At 34.3% G+C, this 16,906-nt stretch overlaps 1 protein-coding gene across 3 annotated transcripts in view; it reads left to right on the top strand.

Moving 5' to 3' along the window:
- Positions 1 to 16,906, top strand: part of Rprd1a (regulation of nuclear pre-mRNA domain containing 1A) — a 61,347-nt gene that overhangs the window by 27,166 nt on the left and 17,275 nt on the right. Inside the window, exons 3-7 of one of the 3 annotated variants that reach the window (XR_013342366.1) lie at positions 1,784 to 1,890; positions 2,145 to 2,242; positions 6,274 to 6,400; positions 6,507 to 6,682; positions 9,748 to 9,831. Coding sequence is in view for 2 of the 3 variants with exons in the window: in XM_077792279.1 (XP_077648405.1) it covers positions 1,784 to 1,890; positions 2,145 to 2,242; positions 6,274 to 6,400; positions 6,507 to 6,682; positions 7,960 to 7,986 (535 nt within the window). In the remaining variant the exon portion in view is untranslated. Of the gene's footprint in view, positions 1 to 1,783; positions 1,891 to 2,144; positions 2,243 to 6,273; positions 6,401 to 6,506; positions 6,683 to 7,959; positions 8,037 to 9,747; positions 9,832 to 16,906 lie in introns of those variants that run through there. The other 2 variants (XM_077792279.1, XM_077792278.1) reach the window with 2 other exon arrangements.

Below are 16,906 nucleotides of genomic sequence, written 5' to 3' on the forward strand. Positions count from 1 at the left end.
AAATGCTGCTGTATGTTGCTTTCTACATAGATATTATTTCCCTTCCAATTTAGATGCTGCCTTCTACCTTCTTTTCAAATGTTGGTGTTTCTTAGAGCTAAGTCCTACACTGCCTTCTGGGGCCATGTTCTTCACTTGCCTCTTGGTGATTTGTACATTGCGTGTATTTAGTTATTATCTATACCCTAATGACTTAGAATCTTATTCTTCAGTCCAAATTTTTTTCTGTTCTTGACCTGTATGTCCAGTTGTCTTTTTACATTTCTGCTTGGGTACATCTTAAGTATCTCACACTGTTTATTACTGAACTTAAAATGTCCAATTCTTCTTTCTCCTTCACTCTCCATATTCCATATCATACACATTTCCTTAGTTGCTTTCTTTTCCTTTTAGTTGCTATAATGTCTTTTTTGTATGTTTATAATGGCCTTTATTATTTTTTAATTCCTATGGGAACATGTAGCCAGCGTTGTAGAGCTAGTGTTACATTTTCTTGCCTTTGAGATCAAGCCTAAGCACTTAAGATTTTCCTTCATGGCACCTCCTACCTTCAGACTTATGACTTATTCTAACAGATAAACAGCTTGTAGTGTACACTTTTAGCTAACTCAACTTTTTCTAAGTTCTGTCTACCTCCAAGGCTTTTGTATATATTGCCTCTTCCTAGAGTTTAATAAAATCTTTATTAACTGCCTACTATGTGCTAGGCCCCAAAAGGTAGTAGCTACATGGATAAGTGAATATAAATGAATATTTGTTATAATGCCAGATGACAAATGCTTTAAAGAGACATAAAGCAGGAAAAAAAGAAATAGAGAGTATGAGGGTATCCAGTCATAGTATAAGATAATTTGGAGAGATGGCTATTTGAACAGAGACTAAAAAGAGGATGAAACAAGCCATTTGTCTAGAAGGAAAGGATTCTAGGCAGAGAGAATACGTGGCAGAAATAGACAACTATGTGCTGGGCATGTTTGAGGATCAGCAAGGAGATTTGTATGGGAGAAATAAGTATTGGGGAATGTGGACTATGAGGTTGTCAGGAAGCAGAGCATGTGGGCCTTGTGGCCCAGTGCTAGAATTTTGATTTTATTCTTGGCATGGTTGTTTGTACTTACAGGATTGAGAACAATATTATCTGATTTAAATTTTGTAGAGTGAAGGAGTACAGGCTGGGAGACTAGTGAGAATGTTCCAGAAATTCAGGCAAGAGATAATAGGGGCTCAGTCTGTGATAGTTGTGATGAAGGATTACTTCTAAATGGGTAGAAGTAATCTATGTCTCGTTTCTCTCTACATTCAGTCTTCGTATCTCAGACTAGATATCATTTCCGCAAATACTATTCCTTGTCTCTCTTGGGCAAGATCTCTTTGCTGTCTTTAGTGCCTTGTTCTCTTCCATAACACCTATAAATAATAGCTACTCTAAAGCTCCGTTTGATCTTCATGCCAAAGGTAGTTCCTTGCTCAAAAATTATTTGGTGAGTAAATTAAAGACACCTATTGAATATCTCTCGTAGCCTCCCATTCAGCTCTCTTTAGGTTCAGGCATCTTCTTTGTAAACTCATAGGAGCTAGTCCTAAAACTTGTTTAGTTTTTGTAATTTTTTCCTTAAGCAATATGTCTTGACTGCATCATTCTGAATTGCTGGCCACATAGGATTTTCAGTAAACATCTAGATAGTTTTTTCAAGAGTTGAATATTTGATTGTATTTAAAATCATCATTGTTTTCCAGTGCAGTATGTATTATTGTTCGTATTTTTAATTTTTTTTTTCTTTAGTGAAACTGATGAAAGTTGTAAGAAGCACCTTGGAAGAGTGTTATCTATTTGGGAAGAAAGATCTGTATATGAAAATGATGTATTAGAACAACTTAAGCAAGCTCTGTGTGAGTATATAATTTTTTTTTTAAAAGAGAGTGAGAGAAAGTGAGAGAATTTTTTTAATATTTATTTTTTAGTTTTCGGCGGACACAACATCTTTGTTTGTATGTGGTGCTGAGGATCGAACCTGGGCCGCACACAAGCCAGGCGAGCGCACTACCACTTGAGCCACATCCCCAGCCCTATAATCTTAATCTCTTATCATTATCTCTTCATTAAAATATTCTTTTATTAAAATTTAAATATTTTTTCAATATAGATGGTGATAAGAAGCCTAGGAAGAGAACTTATGAACAAATAAAGGTGGATGAAAATGAAAACTGTTCCTCTCTAGGATCTCCAAGTGAACCACCACAGGTAAAAAATTTTCACCGATAAGAGTTATATTTTACTTTGCGTGATTACCAAGCCTTATTATTTAATTGTTTTTGGGTACAAGAAAGAAACTACATGAATATCTTTTCTTTCTTTCTTTTTTTTAAAAATATTTTTAGTTGTAGGTGGACACAATACCTTTATTTTGTTTATTTATGTGGTGCTGGGAATCGAACCCAGTGTCTCATGCATGCTAGGCAAGTGCTTTACCACTGAGCCACAACCCCAGCCCAAATATCTTTTATTTTCTGCTCCACAAATTGCTTATGTTTGTAGGATGTTGTATATTGTATATTTTTTATAGAAATAATATTTTGCATAGAAATATTTTTTTCTTCTGATTAATTCTTTTTTTTTTTAATTTAAGAGGATTTCTAGTTGCTAAGTATGATTAGATACAGTGAGATATCCACCATTTAAAGAGTTTATTTTACGATAAAACATTATGTGATAAGCATATTTTGTTGTAGGATTTAAATGCTATTAAGAATTGCATTCTTAGATTTAAAAAAAGAGAATTGCATTCTTAGAGATGGACACTGCTCTTGTGTTTTTCTTTCAAATGTGTAAAACTCTTTTGAAAGATAAGGGTGTTAGAATGGGGCTGGGGATGTGGCTCAAGTGGTAGCATGCTCGCCTGGCATGCGCAGGGCGCTGGGTTTGATCCTTAGCACCACATAAAAATAAAATAAAGATGTTGTGTCCACCGAAAACTAAAAAGTAAATATTAAAAAAAAAGAGTGTTAGAGTGGTAAGTATGTATTCATTCACTAAAACTATATATCACAATGTAAGTCTATGGAGAAGTAAGATAAATTCAAATCATTATCTTCGTACCCTGAGTCCTCCCAGGATGGTACAACATAGCACTTCTTAACCATTAGATGAATTTTAGAAAGACATTTTGAACTTAAATGTGGGCATTGAGTCTTTAAATTTCCTTCTTCTGTTTGAAATACGTATGAAGGACAGATAAAATTTCAAAAGACAAAATGAAGACAGCCTTAAAACAAGGTAAATAGCTTTTTAAAAAAATATTTATTTTTTAATTGTAGTTGGATACAATATCTTTATTTATTTATTTTTATGTGGTTTTGGGGGTCGAACCCAGGGCCTTGCCCGTGCTAGGCAAGCGCTCTACCACTGAGCCACAACCCCAGCCCAAGGTAAATAGCTTTAAGAGCTAGAAATAATACAGAAGTACAACTCATTGTGTGAGCCAGAGACTGTTTTCTCCTGAGCTCATTTCATTCTCCTCTGATAGACACGAGGTGTCAAGAATTGGTATCTTGTAGGGTAACAAGAACTGTCAATACTTTATGGAAGTTAGAGGATTGAACCCAAACTTACTGTATGAAAACTGGAAGCTGGGAAGGGCTTTTTCCCTCATGAAAGGAGCTTGAAAGAAAGATAAAAATGATTGCCTAGGAGCTGGGGTTGTGGCTCAGCGGTAGAGCGCTTGAGCACCTAGCACATGTGAGGCCCTGGGTTCCCTACTCAGCACCACATAAAAATAAATAAAATAAAGGTATTGTGTCCAATTACAACTAAAAAACAAAATTTTTTTTTTTTTTTTTTTTTTTTTTTTTTAGAAATGATTGCCTAGGACTATGGATTTATATCAGTCTTGGAATTAAGGAGGAAGAAAAATCAGACCAAGGCTCTCGGTCAGGATCAGAGCCAAGCTACCTCTTGGTTCAGTCAGGAATGAGGAATAATGAACTCCTCATGGTAATCATGAAACAGAACTGGAATAGAAAAGTAGTAAGAACATGACATTTGGACCAACCAAGCACTAAATGTGCATCTTTCCCTATTTGCTCATAATTTATGACAAAAAATCATTTTTTAACATGCCTTTTAAAAAAATATATTTATTTTTTAATTTTATGTGGGTGCAATATCTTTATTTTTATGTGGTGCTGAGGATTGAACCCAGTGCCTCACACATGCTAGGCGAGCATTCTACCTCTGAGCCACAACCCTGGCTCCACATTCATTCTTTTTTTTTTTAGTTGTTGATAGATCTTTTATTTATTTATACGTGGTGCTAAGAATCGAACCCAGTGCCTCACACATCTCAGGCAGGTGTGCTATTGCTGAGCCAAAGCCCCAGCCTCCCCATACAGTCTTAATATTTTTATTGTTTATTTTAAAAAAAATTTTTTTAGAGTGAGAGAGGAGAGAGAAAGAGAGAGAATTTTTATATTTATTTTTTAGTTTTTGGTGGACACAACATCTTTGTTGGTATGTGGTGCTGAGGATAGAACCCGGGCCGCATGCATGCCAGGCAAGCGCGCTACCACTTGAGCCACATCCCCAGCCCAATATTTTTATTTTCTGTGTGCTAAACCTCAGTGATAGCTTTTAAATTAGAATAGCTAATAAACATTAGTAACTTGCTGTCAATGTCATTTTTTATTTTTATTTTTATTTTTTCAAGTAAAGAGTCTTTCTATGTTGCTCAAACTGATTCTGAACTCCTAGGCTCAAGCAATCCTCCTTCCTCAGTCTCTTTGAGTAGCTGAGACTAAATGTGATCCTGATAAAGACAGAATTAGGCGAGGCACTGTGGCACACGCCTGTAATCCCAATAGTTTGGGAGGCTGAGGTAGAAGGATTGCAAGTTCAAAGCCAGCCTCAGCAAAAGCGAGGTGCTAAGCAACTCAGTGAGACCCTGTCTCTAAATAAAATACAAAATAGAGCTGGGGATGTGGCTCAGTGGTTGAGTGCTCCTGAGTTCAATCCTCAGTACCAAAAAAAAAAAAGTAAAGGCAGTATTTTAAAAGTATATGTAATGTTTTAGTGTCTCTGAATCTAGTCTTAAAAACTAAAAAAGAAAAAAAAAAGAAAAGATGGGATGGGGATAGAGACTAGTAAAAATAAAACTTAATTATTTTTCTTTGGAGTAAGTTATATTTATGAATAGTAACTCCAATAACAAAGAATCACCCTTTCCTTCTATTTTTAACTAGTATGAAAATATTTTAATTGTCCTTTTCTCCTGATTATAGTTGTATAAAAATAGTATTACTAAAGGTGATAAAATCATTTGTTTCCTGGCTAATCAGCATGGACATATTAGTCATTAGATGCATGGAATTTTTTAAATACTTTAATAGTCTGATTAACAAACCATAGGATAGTTGAAGATATCATATTTGTGGCTGGGATTGTGGCTCAGAAGTAGAGTGCTCACGTAGCATGCATGAGGCACTGAGTTCGATCCTCAGCACCACATAAAAATAAAATAAAGATATGTGTCCATCTATAACTAAAAAATAAATATTTAAAAAAAGATATCATATTTGAACATAATACCAAAACTACATTTCTTTTATGTTTTACTTACAGCATTTAGAAATAGAATTTGAGAAACTCTTCTATATTGTATTAGATGATTGGTGTCCCCCTTTCCGCAATAACCAATTTAATTTAAAATTCAGTAATTTTACAGTGATAATATAATGTGCAATGATAATATAATGCATATATTATACATAAAACTTGTATTCTTTTGGCTGAAATTATAGCCTACTTTCCCATTTACCACGGAGATAGATATCTGCCATATATATAAATCAGTCATTTACCTCATTTGTCTGAAACTCATAAATATTTTTATACCATCTGCCTTCACTACTAGAGTGTGAGCTCCTCAAGGTCTAGGGCGTTATCTCATTTACATTTTCAGTAGCTTCTTAGTATATAAAAGAAATGGGATTGTCTGTGGAAGCAGTTTGTATTGGAAACTTTGTGTTAGTAGGTAACTCATAAGGATTAGGGATATGAAAAAAAGATTCAAGTCATTATTAATTTAAGCTTTGAGCTGGGGTTGTGGCTCAGCAGCACAGCACTCACCTAGCATGTGTGAGATGCTGGGTTCAATCCTCAGCACCACATAAAAATAAATTTTAAAAAAAAGGTATTGTGTCCAACTACAACTAAAAAAAAAAACCAAAAACAAAATTAAGCTTTATTTATTTTGGTTCTGAAGTTATGCAACTTTTTAGACTCTAGATCTCGTTAGAGCCTTACAAGATCTAGAAAATGCAGCTTCAGGTGATGCAGCAGTTCATCAGAGGATAGCTTCTTTGCCTGTCGAAGTCCAAGAAGTATCCCTGCTAGATAAAATAACAGGTAAGAAAAAGATGTGATCCAGAACTTTTTTAGGAGGTGGGTTTGGGAACAACATATGTTATTGTTTCTGTTGTATAATAATTTTATTATCCTGTGCTTTTCTTAGATAAAGAATCTGGAGAAAGGCTTTCTAAAATGGTAGAGGATGCTTGTATGTTGCTGGCAGATTACAATGGCAGATTGGCGGCAGAAATAGATGATAGGAAGCAACTCACTCGAATGTTAGCAGATTTTCTTCGTTGTCAAAAAGAAGCCCTTGCAGAGAAAGAGCATAAATTGGAAGTGCGTAACTTTTTTCTTTTTAGTGCTTATTTGTTTCATTTACTTTGGGGCAGGAATTTTAACATATCTCAGTTCTTGCACACCATGCATTTTTGGGAAATAGACCTTTTTAGGCAGTGGCCCAAGTAACTTCCTCAACATCAATGGATTTCCTTCTACTTTAACCAAATCAACCTGTTTAAGTAAACTTTGAAATTTAGAATTAGCAGGATTGCACTTGAAAAATTATTTTTGTGAAATTCCATTGCGATAGTAGAAGTTTATCAACTTAAATCCTTATTTTCAAGCACAAAAACAATAGAAAAATAACAGTAGGCATGAAGCCTTATTTGCAATAAATTGGATTAGATTTGTTCAGTCCCTATTCTGAGCACATACAGTCTTTCAGCTATACCATACAGTCTTCAAATTAATCCATCTCTTTGAGGCCAAGAATTCAAGACCAGACTGGGCAACATGAGCTGTTTCAAATTTTAAAAAGAAATTACCTCTTTTTTCCACCTCTGATTCTGATGCTTAACATATTCACACCCTTCTGGCCCGCAAACACTGTTAGTTAGAAAGTTATTGCTCTTTTAAATAGTGATTGGTACTGTTGATGAGAAGATTTGGGGTGCAGGAGGTGATAAAAAGAAATATTTTCATATTTCCTTTGAGGCATTGTCAGGGATAGATGAGCTAGATTTAGTTTAATTTAAGTCCTCCAGTTGACTAGTTGTTAAATTGTTTACTGATGTACCAGTTTCTTATGCTAATATGTAAGAGAATTTCTAATTTGTTTGAGTCCCCTTATTTGCAGGTAATTTACTGTAAATTTATAGGTACGGCATGATACTGCCTCTGTTAGGTTGCTTTTACTTATTTTAATTTATTTCTTAGTTTAGCAATCTCTAATTGGGCCCAAAAGGTGCTTAGACTGGCTTGCCATTTGTTACCCATGAGAAAGCTACTTGATTGCTTCCACCCAAAACTCTTAGCTTTTAGTTTAGCACAGTCTCTTCAAATTTGCTCCTCTTCTGTTCACATAAAACACAGTGGATTATTAGCACTGTGATTTGCCCTTGAAAAAGTTGCTCACTTCTACATGGAAAGGAAAAGATGGAATTTTGAAAATGATGAATTTGATAATTGTTAGTCTTTGATTTGTGGTAGAAATTCACTTTTAAATATATTGTTACTTGTTTTATTGTCTGCAGAATTAAGGGTAAGTAATATACAGTTTTTATCTTTAGTCTTTTGGTAACATTTCTTTAACTTCTATTGAGCTTCTGTTGCAGATATTGGACATGGGCGTTATCTTCTAATGATGTCTTCACCATTAGCGTATTCTTCCTGCTAAAAATAAATATCAAACTCCAAAGCTTGTATTGTCTCATGTTTTTGAAAATTGAAGGGAAGACTAAAACTTTGTTATTATTCTCCTTTGTACTGCTTTCTCACTTAAGATGTTGGCCATTTATCACTGGTTTCAAAAATGGAATTTATGCAGTTGCTTGGGAGGCTGAGGAAGGAGGATCATAAGTTCAAGCCAGCCTCAGCAATTTAGCAAGGCCCTAAAAACTTAACAAAGACCCTTCTCTAAATAAAATATGAAAAAGGGCTGGGATATGTAGTTCAGTGGTTAAGCATCCCTGGGCTCAATGCGTGGTACCAAATAAATAAATAATGAAATTTATGTCTTAAAAGTGTAGAAAATATGGCAAATACCACCTCCCCCAACAACTCACTCTTTTCCCAATTCATTCCAGCCAGATTGCATAGTTAATATTCATAGATGGTGAGACTGATAATAACAACAATAACATTTACCATGTGTTAGGCATACTGTTCTAGCCATTTAACATAGTCGGCTCATTTACTCCTATGTAGCAGGATAGAATATTATCCACAATTCATAAACATGGAACTGAGGTAGAAGGAGATAAAGTAGCTTACTCACCGTCACAGAAAGTAAATTATTAGGACCCAGGGAATCTGTCTCAGGAGTCATTGTACTTAATCAAAAAGAAATTTTTTACTTCCTATTTTGCTGCAGTGTAAGACTACAGCAAAAGCTAAAGCCATATTTTTCTAACTCTGATTCCATTCTCCTCAGAGATAATAACTGTCATGAAAGAAAGCGTTGTAGGAATTTTTGTTATTTGGAATGACTGGATTTTATTGTATTATAAAGAAACTAGCTCAATTATGTTCAACTTCGTTTTTACAAGTAGAGAAATGAACTTTCTTACATAAACTTGGAATTAATTCAGCAGAACTTTTTGTAAATCATAATTTAGAAATTAGGGATTCTGTTGTTAGGAGACCTGAAAATGATTTGAGGTAATTTAGACATTCTTTGTACTAAGCAGTTGACATTGCTTTTGAAATTGAGACAGAGGTGAAGATTTATATTTTTCCTATCAGCTGTGATACCACAGAGTTGACAGTTCTCATGCACGTTTGAACATGAAGTGCAATTGACTGGGTGTCATTATTTTTTTTTTTGAAAAAGGTACATAAATTTGAAAGTATCCATTTATGAATTGGCTATTTAATATTTCTTAAGGAAGTCACTATTAAAGCATTTGTAATGAATGAAAATATTTGGAAATTTAATCATTTTTTGGAAATCAGTAGTCATGATTTTTGAAACTTTTTACTTTGGTAAAAAATAAAAAGTAAGCAGATAACTGTTAGAATGGACCCAGTAAATTTCATTTATATTTATAAGATCTTTTTCATTGACTGCTATATGGTAACTTAAAAAAATATTTTTTTTGTAGTTATAAGTAGACAGCATACGTTTATTTTATTTGTTCTTTTTTATGTGGTGCTGAACCTAGTGTTTCACATGTTCTAGGCAAGCGCTCTGCCACTAAGCCAAAATCCCTGCCCCTCATGGATTGCTATATAAATCATTTTACCATTGAAAGTGTTACATAAAATAATTTAACTTGTTATGGAAGAAAATATCTGCACAGTACTCATTGCACGAATATTGTTTAAGCTTGCCCCTTTTCCAATGATGTAAGATTGCCCTCAAGTTATTTGCATTTATTATTACACTGTTTTGTGTATTGTAGGTAGGACAGCAGAGAAAATACTGGTAATACTGGTTTACATAACTGTATATATGCAGGACTCATTCTCAGTAGAGTACTGTACAGGTGGGTCAAAGGGAATGTGTGTATGCATGTACGCGTGTTCGAGTGCACTCACACACAGTGCTAGGGATCAAACTCAGGGTCTCATGCATGCTAAGCAGGTGCTCTACCACTGAGCAAAACCAGGTTCTGTCTCTTTAAATTTGCCATATAAGTGTATAAACTTACAGTATGGGTGCATTTTTTCCTACAAAATCTTACTCACTGAGTGATAACTTTCTATTTTTGTTAAATGCCACTGTCATACTTAATTCTTATGTATACCCACATTTAGTAATGTAGTTCCTTTTCTACTTGCACAGATTTTGATATTTATTTCTAATATTCATGTTTATAATTTTGACTAATTTCTCTTTATTCACTGTTTTGCCTTCATACTTAATATTTTAAGAGACCACATTTTTGGTTATTTATCACATGATATGTTATTCAAAGATAGTGTGGTAAGGATATGGAGAACTGATAATGGATTAATTTTAGAAATAATATTATAAGTAAGATGGAGCTATGGATTTTTTAAAAGAAAGAAATGTTACTAATTTCTGAATAAATATTTTTGAAATCTTTCTAAAATTTTTCAGGATTTATACAGGTATTTCAGGAACTGTAATCTTTAGCCATTTTTATTGACTGGCAAGTAATCTATTTTAATTATAGGGGAAAAGGCTATATGAGCAAAAAGACAGCCCTGGATATTGGCTCTATTTATTTTATATCCCTTTCATATAATATGAGCTTTTTTACTATGTCATTGTTTCTTTTTTAATGTATAGATATATGACAGTTTACTTAATTACTCTTTTTCTTTTTTGTGATTCCATTGCTTTAGTATTATAAACAGCATTTCAGGGAACATCTCTTTAATTAACTTGCTTGCCCATGTAGGATTATTTCTTGTGATAAATCTCTAAAATTACTGATTCATGTTAAAGACTTGATATTTGTTACTAATGTGATTTTCAGTAAGATTGTAGTTGGTTTTATTATCTATAGTTCTTCTTTCCTAGGCCATTCATTTTCTCTAGAGAGAAGTGCCTCAGGTACATGACAGAGGGCATCTATTTTCTGAATAGTATTTTACCTCTTAACTTCTGTGAGTTGAGTTCCTGAATGCAGATCTTTTGCTCAGTTTCTTGTCTCTCATCTTTTTGTTCCTGTGGGATAAAGGTTTTAACAGATTTATGTAAAGAGTTTCAGTTGGTCCTTATTGTGAACCTTAAAACTCACCATTACATTTCTAGGGGACTCGTAAGTTCAAAATCCTGAGCTAGTTCAGAGTTCCTCTGGATGAAGTGCATTACTTTTGTTTATTTTGTGTTGCATTTTTTTTTTCAGTCTTAAAGTTTTTTTGACATTCATTTACTGTGGTACCCTTTCTTTCTTTGTGATTTCTGCCTGTATAAATTGTTTTACTATTTTGTTGGCATTTTGAGAGGGAGCAGATGAACAATTCCATCTGTCATATAATGGAAAACTTTTTATGTTTTAGTAAACACAAATATATACATTTCATACCTCCTGCCACACCACCCCTAAGTGGTTGTCATACATATATTGCCTGTATTGTTAATAGTTGATCATCCTGATCCCTCTGAAATTTCCCTGTGTGACTGCAGCCAGATGGATCTTTTAAGAATAAATGGGGCTAGGGATGTGGCTCAAGCGGTAGTGCGCTCGCCTGGCATGCGTGCGGCCCGGGTTCGATCCTCAGCACCACATACAAACAAAGCTGTTGTGTCTGCCGAAAACTAAAAAATAAATATTAAAAAAAACTTCCCTCTTTCCCTCCCCCCCCTTTAAAAAAGAAGAAGAAACTAGGTCCCAGCACACCTGTTTAAAACTCTCCAATGTTTCTCATCACATTTTTGGATCTTGTTTTGAATTCATGCATGACCTATGAGATCACTGGTCATGAGCCTGTAACCTCATTTTCATCTCACTGGTTTATATTTTGTTCTTAAAGTTGGTGAAGCCTGTTGTCTTACCAGGGTTTTTGCTTTACTAATTTCTAACCGTGGCTGAAATGCTCTTGCTTTCTTAGTTTTTCTTAGCCAGTTAATTCCTTCTTTATTCAGTTACATGGTCCTGTTACTTGGACCTCTTCAGAGGGTCTTCTGTTCCTTTCTTTTGCTTCCTCTCTGCCCCCCGCCATTGAATTGCGTTGTTTTTTCTTTGTGGTACTTACCATTATTTGAAAATTTAAAGCTTTGTGTACTTGGTTATCATGTGTACCTGTTATTAGCATATGAGCTCTGAGATGAAGAACCTCTTTGTTATTTGTATTTATTCCCATATCCTCAATGTTGAGGGTAATGCCCTTTTCTTGGTAGGCATTTAGAGTTTATGTTGAATGAATAAGTAAAATTTGGCCTTCCAGTGATAGATAAATGAATGACACTAGAAATGTAATCTGTAAGGGATATATAAAATATATATTTTAAATTATAACTTATTTTGTAGTTTATTGGGAATTTAATGAGTAAAAGTGATTGGAAATACTTGAGGTTTTGTGATAGAATCATACCTTTTTTTTTTTTTTTTTAAATACTGGGGCTCAAACTCAGGATCTTGATCATGCTAAGCAAGGTATCACTGAGCTACATCCCAGCCCTGTCTAATTGATTTTTAAGTTGTCTTAGTATAGTGCAGTTCGGTAGTCTCCCCCTTACCTATAGCTGATATTAGCCAAGATATGTCTGATTTTGCTGATAGTACCAACCTCTGTAAATACTTTTTTTTCCTTCTAAACATACATAGCTAGGATAAAGTTTAACTTACAAATTAGGCACAGTAGTGGATTAACAACAATAATAAAACAATAATTATAACAATATATAGTAATAGTGTTATGTGAATTGGTTTCTTTCCCTCTCAAAATATCTTAATTCCTGAGCTGGGGATATAGCTCAGTTGGTAGAGTGCTTGCTTTCATGCACAAAGCTTTGGTTGGGTTCAATCCCCAGCACCACAAAAAATTAATAAATAAAAATCTTAATTCCTCACTGTGTGATAGTACTATTGTTGGAACACGGTGACTTAAGGTAACTAAACCACAGAAAGCACAAATTTAGCTGTGAATAAAGGAACTACTGTACTTTTAGGGAAAAAAAAAAGTGTGCTGTGTGTTCAAGGCAGTATCTAGAATGTCAGGTGAGCATTTTGAAAGGAGTAAATAGATATTTTGAAATGCTAAAATTATGTTATTATTTTATCCCCATTTTCCCCTTCAAAAAGAGAGTAACACATTAACATTATACAGAAATGAGCAATAAGTGAACAGTACTCAACAATATTTAAGTGCTGAATTTGTACAAACAGTGCCACTCACTGGAAGAACTGGAGCTGTAAATGAAATCTGAATCCTTAAGCCAGTGTTCTTTCTTTCACATTGTAGTATATAAGAGAGTGGAATTTAAGCTGTAATTGCCCTCTGTGCCTGCTCACTTTCATAGAATGGAAATGTTTAATAATACCTTTATATGCCAGGCAGTAAAGCCCTGAACCATAGAAGGCAATAGCAGTGAAATGTTGTAGTTTTTTTAATTAGAAGAATAATATGTGTTTATCAAAGTTTACCCTTTGGTAAGGGTGCATATACTACCTCAATCTTTGACAACATTTAGAGGAATAGAATTATAATATACATGACTATTTTGCAGGGTTTTTTTTTTTTCATCAGTCTGGTTTTTTTTTTTGTTTTGTTTTGTTTTGTTTTCATAATGCTGAGGATTAACTCCAGGACTTTGTGAATGCTAGGCAAGCACTGTATCACTGAGCTAAATCCCAGCCCTAATATCGGTCTCATTTTAATGCTCAAGTTATATTCTGTTTTACAGAAATAGTATTTTTACCTGTTATTTAACATAACATTTGTTTTTCTTTCTCTTTCTTGCTGTTGAAAACATTGCTTTAAATCACATTTTGACATTTATATTACTTCCAGTTTCTTGCTATTGAAAAACACTGCTCTGGGCTGGGCATCGTGGCTCACAAGTGTAATCCAAGTGACTTGGAAGGCTGAGGCAGGAGGATGGTGAGTTCAAAGCCAGCCTCAGCAAAAGCAAGGCACTAAATAATTTAGTAAGTCCCTGTCTCTAAATGAAACACAAAATAGAGCTGAGGCTGTGGCTCAGTGTCCCTGAGTTCTACTCCAGCAACCTTTCCCACCTCTGCCCCCGCCCTCCCCCCCCAAAAAAAAAGAAAAGGAAAAACACTACTATAAATAACTTTCTAGCTAAGTTTTTGCTTATCTCTGGTAGTTTGAAAATAAATTCCTAGGGGGAAGAAACAAATGAAATTTAAAGCAATAAAGAGGTAAATGGTTTTTATGCTTGAGTCAGCTCTGAATTAAGAAACCAAAGTGACATCCTCCATAATGACAAATGGATGTGGAAATAGAAACTCTTACATATTGTTTACATAAATTATTACATTTATGTGAATTTTCTTTTATTTAAATATTATAGTTTTTTCTTTATCCTATGTATTTAAAACTTTGACTAGCACATATCCAGGGTATTGGTTTTTCACTAATTTTGCTTGATATTTGATGTGCCCTTCCATTAGACCTAAGTTGCCTTTTATTTTTGCCACTTAATTGTTTTTATAATTTTTCATTAAATTCCTGGTATGTGTATTGAATGGTTTGAAGTTTTTACCCACATTTCTAATTTTTTATTTTTCCCCACTATCGTTTACTTCCTCAATATTTTATTTGTCATTATTAATGCTATTTTTGTTCTTATTTTTCCTTATAGCATGAAGTCTCTGCTTGTCTAATATTGTTAGTAGGGTTAGGAATAGAGATTATTTTGTCAGATTTTTGTAGGTCTTGGTTGAAGAAAGTGATTTATTTTCACATTTACTTAACCTAGTTCACAGTATCTACTCAGGACTAGTAGAAAAGGTATCAAAAGTCAGGAAATCTTAGAGCCAGTGTTTGGTAAGTTTATGGAAACTGCCCACACCTGACTGGAACCATGCTTTCATTCTTGCCAGTACACCAGCCAAAACTGTCAAATGCCTCTTCAGTCATAGTCACTGGCTCTTTCCCATGGTTCTGGGAGCCACAGAGGGTCCAGATTGCTTTTTTTTTTTTTAAGAGGCTCACTAAATTGCTGACACTTATGATCTTCCTTCCTGAACCTTCTATTACAGGATTACAGGCATGCACCACCATGCCTTTCAAAGATTTCCTTTTAAAAATGACTCAGAGAGCTGGGCAAAGTGGCTCATGCATGTAATTCCAGCGATTTGGGAAGGACAGAAGAACTTCAAGTTCAAAGACAGCCTCAGCAACTTTTGAGACCCCATCGTAAAAAGGTCTAGGAATCTAGCTCAGTAGTAAAGTCGCCCCCCCCCCCCAAAAAAATTTAAGGTGGAGAACAGCCAGCAAGTATAATTAATGTTTGTAATGATTGTAAAATATTTGTGCCTTCAGGGCTTGGCAAAGTCCACTGAAGTATTCAGACTTTTTTAATGTAAGTGTAAAATACTATTTAAGTAGCTACTATCTGTTTTCTGTAAATATGATTGTATGCTTCTTTGTTGGGGTGTTTCTTATGCTTTTGATTTCCTACCAGTGAGCTCAGTTTAAGAATTAAAGAATATTCAGAAATATATTTGATAGAAGCAGTATCCTCTGAATAAAGGTTTAAGGATAATTTCAGTAAGCCAAGTAAATCAATCGTAGTCAAATATATAATGAATCTTTACATTTTTATTCTTTAAAGAATATTCAGATAAGTTTCAGAAAATAAATTTTATACTGTGATGGTTTATGGCATTTGTTTTTTCTGCATAGAAACAACTTTTTACTTTTAAGCGTGAGATTTTTGTGTCAGTGTAACAGACATTTTTTGCTTGTGTAACTTTTGGAACTATCTCTAAACCTTTTTAAGCATCTGCCATTGTTAACTTAGAATTTCTAATTAGCATCTTATGTGATTAACTTTTAAAATATGTATCTTTAAAAAAAACATGTTGAGCCAGTATTTCAGCCTGTACATTTTAAAATATTTATTTATTAGTTATAGGTGGACACAATATCTTTATTTTATTTTTATGTGGTGCCAAGGCTCAAACCCAGTGCCTTTTATGTGCTAGACGAACAATCTACCACTGAGCTCCAGCCCCGAATTTTTTTTTTTTAAACTTGACATCTATCAATTTTTTTTTTTTTGGTGCTCCCACTTTGTTTCTTCTACAGATTTCTTGTGGATATATTCTAACTTATAAAAACGAAAATCATATTTTACATGATGAAGAGATAAGGCCAGGAATAGGGGCCTGTGGTTTGAAAGTTGCCTTGGTTGACTTTCGACTTCAGTAAACACTTGGAGAAGCAGTAAACCGTTCATCTTTGTGATGAAGAGTGGGGACTCTGGAATAGGGTTGTCTGTTGTAATTCTGTTTCTCTGCTTACTAACCCTGTGGCATTGGGCAAAGCATTTGATCTTTTTGTATATCAGTTACCTTGTCTGTAAAGTAGGGATAAAAATCATAAAATCATATCTACTTTAAGTGGTTACTATAGAATTTGAACAAGTTAGGTGCTTAAATTTGTTCCCATATAGAGTAAGTATCTCAGAAGTTCTAGCTACAAACAAAAACCCTTGGGAGTTTTAAATTTTTTTTTTTTTTTTTAAAGAGAGAGTGAGAGAGAGGGAGAGAGAGAGAATTTTAATATTTATTTTTTAGTTCTCGGCGGACACAACATCTTTGTTGGCATGTGGTGCTGAGGATCGAACCCGGGTCGCACGCATGCCAGGCGAGCGCGCTACCGCTTGAGCCACATCCCCAGCCCTTAAATTTTTTTTTAGCTAGTATATATTTATCATTTAATCAATAAAATTGTTGAAGTGATCCTCCTTCCTGTGCTTTCTGAGTAGCTGGGACTACCTGCACACAGCTGGAATTCTCTCAATGTCAGATGTCTGTAATATTTTTCTTTTGCCTCAAAGAGAAATTATTTATTTTGCTGTTTACTGTCTTAGTATCTCAGTGGTTGCAACTGGGTTTCTGAGTACCTTTAAACACGTTCAACCATTTTCTGAGATACTGCCTTATCTGTGTCAAG

The sequence above is a fragment of the Urocitellus parryii genome, chromosome 13 (genome assembly GCF_045843805.1).
Source record: "Urocitellus parryii isolate mUroPar1 chromosome 13, mUroPar1.hap1, whole genome shotgun sequence".
In the NCBI taxonomy this organism is placed as follows: Eukaryota; Metazoa; Chordata; class Mammalia; order Rodentia; family Sciuridae; genus Urocitellus; species Urocitellus parryii.